This window comes from Pinus tabuliformis, chromosome X, assembly GCF_031772625.1.
Source record: "Pinus tabuliformis cultivar Carrire ecotype Pingquan chromosome X, CPIR1, whole genome shotgun sequence".
Classification (NCBI taxonomy): domain Eukaryota; kingdom Viridiplantae; phylum Streptophyta; class Pinopsida; order Pinales; family Pinaceae; genus Pinus; species Pinus tabuliformis.
The window spans coordinates 361,112,852-361,118,851 of record NC_142308.1 but is presented as its reverse complement, the minus strand read 5'-3'; the positions used below and the strand labels follow the sequence as shown (position 1 = coordinate 361,118,851).

The 6,000-nt window shown below is 34.1% G+C and overlaps 1 protein-coding gene across 1 annotated transcript in view; it reads left to right on the top strand.

Moving 5' to 3' along the window:
* The first annotated feature begins 4,045 nt into the window (after positions 1-4,045).
* LOC149139996 (folylpolyglutamate synthase-like) overlaps positions 4,046-6,000 on the top strand; it is a 237,692-nt gene continuing 235,737 nt past the window's right edge. Inside the window, exons 1-2 of the mRNA XM_089447929.1 lie at positions 4,046-4,246; positions 4,492-4,514. Coding sequence (XP_089304055.1) covers positions 4,212-4,246; positions 4,492-4,514 — 58 coding nt within the window. The 5' untranslated portion in view covers positions 4,046-4,211. The remainder of the gene's footprint in view (positions 4,247-4,491; positions 4,515-6,000) is intronic.

Sequence of the window (6,000 nt, the reverse complement as noted above, 5' to 3'; positions counted from 1 at the left end):
CCTTGACTTGTTTAATTTATCATTTCTTGAGCCAACAAAACCTGTGGTTTAGTATAGAGAATGGTTCAAATTGAAGGGACCCCTCCTCAAATACTTGCAATCCATAAAATTTTAGCACATGGGATGGATTAGGTACATAATTCTTAAGTACAAAAACATGAAATACAATGTGCGTCTTTCTTATATGGGATGGAAACTCAATCTTATAAGAACTTGGTCCAATCCTCTTGAGGATCTTGAATGATTCAACAAACCTAGGAGATAAGTTTGTTTCTTTACCAAATATAAAGGAACTCTTAGAGGGTTTGACACTAACAAAATCTTTGTCTTGTGTCTTGTAACTTCTATAAATTCTCTTAGCATCTGCATAACTTTTTGGTTGGTCTCTAACTTCCTTAAACCTCTTGAAGGTAACCATTTTTTCTTACATTTGTTGAAGCATGTCAAGTCCAAAAATGACCCAATCCTCTAAATAGTCCCAACTTAAAGGTGTACAATAAGGCATTCCATATAGGACTTCATACGTGGTTCCCTGCATGGAACTATGGTAGCTATTGTTGTATGAAAATTCTACTAAGTGAAGATATTTATCCCACTAGTTTGGTTGGTACATAACATTTATTCTCAACATATCCTCCAATATTTGGTTAACTCTCTTTGTTTGTCCATCAATTTTTGGATCATAAGAAATACAAAAGTTAAGTTGAGTACCAATGGAATTTAGGAGGTTTTGCTGAAAACCTATAAGTGAGCCATGAATCTCTTTATGATATGGTTTTTCAAGGAAATCCATGTAATTAGGAAAATTTGAGCAATGCCTGGTGCATCAAAGGTGCTCTTAATTGGAAAGAAGTGGGCACTTTTCGTTATCTTGTCAATGATTACCATGATGCAATCATGTCTCTAGGAGGTCATATGTAAGCCCACAAAAATATCCTCCGAAATAACTTCCCATTTAGTTTTTGATATGCCATGGGGCTATAGTAGACCTACACGGTGGTGGTGCTCTACCTTAACCTATTGACATTCTAAATAGAAAGATACAAAATATTTTATATCTTTTTTCACCCTTGCCACAAAAAATAACCTTTTGAGGTCAACATGCTTTTTCTTTACTCTTTGTTGTGTAGAATAAGGTGCTCTATAGGATTCCTTCATTATAATTCTCTTAAGATCTTCATTCTCTCCAACATATATCCTACCCATAACCCATAACAACCCATAATTCTCTATTGTATACCCATTCCATTCATATTTCACTAGTATTCCCTCTAGCAAGGTCAATTTTAAATGTTGATATTGCCATTCTTTTGTAAGGTAGCTTAATATTTTTTCTATTAAGTTAGTTGTCACTAATAGTACTAGATAAATTATGGATCTTAATGCATTTGAAACCTTATTTTCCTTTCTTTTAATGAAGGACACCCTAAAATCATATACACTAAATGACTCACTCCATTGTCATTGTTAGGCATTAAGGCCCTTTTGGGTGAAAATGTGCTCAAGGCCTTTGTGATTAGATTTTAATTCAAACTGACATCCCATTAGATAATGCCTCCACAACTTCAGAGCCATCACAAATACAACTAGTTCAAGATCATGAGTGGCATAATTAATTTAATGGTCTCTAAGTTTATGTGAAGCACAAGCAATAACTCTTCCATCTTGCGTAAAAAAAACACCTAGACATTGCCCTAATGTGTCCACACATAGATAAAAATCCTTATCCATGTTAAGCACTCTTAATAATGGGGCAGTTGTCAATCATCATTTTTGTTCAAGAAATGCTTCTGCAAATTCATTTGTTGATTCAAATTAGACACCTTTCTTTTGTAGGATTGTGATGGGATAAACAATTCGACATAATCCTTCCATAAGTTTTTTTTTTTTTTTTTTTATAGCAAATTGCTAGTCCCATAAAGTTGAGTACTTCTTTAGCATTTTGAGGAGTGGGCCACTCAATTAGAGTGTTGATTGTACTATGATTAACTGCAATACCTTCACCATTAATGTGATGCCTTAAATATTGGATTTATTTATGGAATAAGAACCATTTAGAAAATTTTCCATACAACTTGTGTTCTCTATGACATTGAAACACTAGCCTTAGATGCTATTGATGTTTTTGCTCAATTCACTAGTAACCCAGGATGTCATCTAAGAATAATTGAACAAAACAATTCAAATATTTACAAACATACTATTCCTTAAGTTCATAAATGTTGTTGGGGAATAGGTCAACCCAAATGGTACTACAATAACTTCATAAAGATTAGGCCTTGTTCTAAACGTCGTCTTTGGTATATTCTCCTCCTTAATTCTTAGTTAGTGGATACCTATTTCTAATGATGGCTTTGTTCATATCACAATAATCAATAGCAAGCAGCAGGATAGTGACAAAGAACAAGGATTGGGAAGCTTTGAAGGTTGAGCATAGTAGAAGAAGTTAGCCTTTAGTTTTAGGTGGGGAGGACTAGTCAACAAATCCTTCCAAGTATATCAAGAAGGTCTCACAATATGAAACAAATTCATAGGATGTTCAAGAGCAAGAGGCTTCTATGAGCAAGTGCAAAAGGAGTGGGATTTCGAGGAAGATTCTAAACCAAGCGATAGGGAAGGCTTCCAGTTAAGAGGGAGTAACCATGGTAGTGGATGTGGTGTGGGACATTGTTTTAGGATCAAAGATAGTTCTAGGTGGTATAAGTATCTCCCTTGCTAAGAGGGAGTGTTGATATTTTTAACTCATGTAGGTACTTTTACACAAGCCTAAGTGTCTCGGTATGCAAGAAGTTGCCTAATAGCCCTTAAACCTTAGGTAATTACTTTAGTGGTTAAAGCATTTTTGTTTATAAAAGAAAAGTAAATTAATCTAATGCTTGATCATGCTCAATCATGGTCAACCATATTTTATAAAATCAATTGTGGTCAACCATGGTTAATGATGGTCAAGCATTTTGCAACGTTGCATTGTGACAAAGATTGTTTGAATATGAAAATCAATCATTGTCTCAACCATGGTCCAATGTCGCATTATGACAAAGATTGTCATAATATGATAATCATGGTTACCATGGTCAACCATGGTCAACCATGTTTTATAAAATCAAACATGGTCAACCATGGTCGAATGTCGCATTGTGACAAAGATTGTCTTGATATGAAAATCAACCATGGTTAAGCACGGTCAACCATGGTTCAAACATCATATTGTGACAAGGATTGCCTCAATATAAAAATCAACCATGGTCAACCATGTTTATTTTAGTGTTTATAATATTCATATTAGGATTTATAATATTAGTCTTTTGGATTTAATATTATTCCCTTGGGTTCATAATATTAGTCTCTTGGATTTAATATTATTCCCTTGGGTTCATAATCCCTTGAGATTTTAGTATTAATCCCTTGGGTTTATAATATCAATCCATTAAGCTTATTATTCCCTTGGGTTTATAATATCAATAATGGTCAACCATGGTTAATAACCATGGTCGAATGTCGCATTGTGACAATAATTGTCAAAATGAAAATCAACCATAGTCCAACATCGTATAATGACAAAGATTGTTTTGATATGAAAATCAATCATGATAAAGCATGGTCAACCACATTAAAAAATAATTATTGTTATTAAAATTATTATTATTTATCAATATTACTACTATTATCAAATAAATATTTTTAAAATTATTATTATTCATTAATATTACTACTATTATCAAATAAATATTTTTATTAAATAATTAATGATAAATATTTTTATTAAATAATTAATTTATATTACATAATTTAAATTAGGTTATAATAATTTACATTTAATATTAAATAATAATTAATAATATATATATATATATATATTTATAATTATATATTCGACGAAATATATAATATTAATTATATATTTTTAATTATATATATATATATATTTTTAATTAAATATTCGACGAAATATTCCAAAATCGCTTTCAAGGCCTGTTCGAGAGATTCGATGCATTTCGAACATATTGTCCTTTCTCATTTAAAATAAAAAGCCTCCACGAGAGATTTTGATTGTGTCTCCTGATCGAGACATTCCTCACATATTGGCTGCTCCTGCTTCTTTGTGGCTTACATCAGACGAAGGTTATACTATATTGACTATATTTGCCAAGGTAGCTGCTGTTCTTCGGATTCTCTCTTCTTGCCATTCACCTCTGCGTCGAATCGGGACCATGGACAAGTCAGGGAGTCCCTCGCATTCTGTCCAGTAAGTTGCGTTTTCTTGAAATTTATTTTACATGTGAACCATATATGTGCTTGGCTATATTTGATTTAGATTCAATACTTAATATCTGTCGTGTTAGTGACTGAATCATAGTGCAGGAAATTGGGGTTCGTAGCAAGAATTAAATCAATGTTTAAGGCTTTATCTCAGAATTTATTTTTATTTTTTTGTGTTTTTCTACATTATTTAAACTAATGGAAAGTCGTGGTTGATGATTTGGTTCCCAGGTACACAGACGAGGAGCCGAACAGTAAGTTTTCGAATTTCTTGCCTTTGCTTTTATTATGGATTCTTTCAAAATTTTTGACATTTAGTTGTTTCTTCACATTTAATTGGACATTTAAATAGATCACATAATGGACACGGTTCTCACTTTCCCTTTCTCTACCTTCCATCTGTTGCAATGAGTTTACATTCTTGTCATGACACTGGAAGACTTCTGTGTCCTTCCAACTAAAGAAGAGATAACGGAAATGAGTGAATAAACAAAAAAAATAAGGCCAGCTTTGTATCAAACAAATAAATAAGGCCAATTTTGTGTTAGGATGCTAACATGGATAGGGTGAGGAGGGCAGAGATCGGGTCGCGGAGAGGAAGATGAACGGAGTCTAACCTGTGGTAGTATCCAACTAGGGGGTGCTATGTCTAGGGAGACGTCGCGTCATATTCAGATTCCTCCGGCACAACTCTGCACAACACGTTCCTATGTATAATGGTCATCCACAGGGCAGGAGCAGATCTACTGTACTGCTGCCATTATCCCGCGTGGGGCTAGGTCCGATATGGCATTTGCATGGCACAGCATTTGTCCTTTTCCATATGCATTTGAGGGGAGGAGGGCGGCCGGATGGGGGGGGGGGTTAGTGTGAAGTCAATTGAGTATCTTCAGGGTGAAAGAAGTCAGTTGAGTATCTTTAGAAGATGGCTTGTTAAGTTATAAAGTCAATACGTTAAATTACTTTATGGCAACATGCATTTTTTAACATTTTTTAGCTTTTTTTTCTTCATCATTTTCTTAACTTTAATACTTTCCGAAGGCATTATTAGTCACCGTCCTTGATATACTTCCCTATTTATGAATACTTTATATAGAAGCCCTTTCTCAATGTTTCTAACGTGTCTTTCATTCTATAGTTTGTTTGATGATGACTGAAGAGTTGAAACACAGGCACAAAACTCTTTTATGCAGTAAAACAAAAAAAGGCCTTAATGAATCATGCCTCTGAAGAGGTTTAAGGTCATAGTTATTTTTTTTTTTTAAACAGAATGGGTAGCTTTTTCATTAGATAAATTGGAAACCGGTCAAGTCCCATACAATCTTGGAGAGCAAGCTCTCAGAAATGTTCATCATTTTAACTTGAAGAAATGTTCATCATATTAACCTGAAGAAGAAGGATCCTATTACTAGGATTCAGGTAGCTCCCTCTCCTTGTTCTTTCATTATCCATACTAAAGATGCCTAGCTCTTTTCATTAGGGTATTCTTGAACATAGATCATGGTTCCTATTTGGACTTTCTGAGCCAGGGCCCATTAGGAGGATAAGGTCTTTCTCACTGTTTCCTTGTTGGGGCAGTAAATGATAGGGAAAGACCCATGCCACCACAAAATATGAGATGAGTGAGACCTCGGGTTTCCTATTGATTCTGGAGTTGTTTGGCTTACTCGAGACCTCTAAGAAGCTTCCATGACAAACCCTAAGATGGAGACCACCATATTGATGGACAAAGCATTTCTA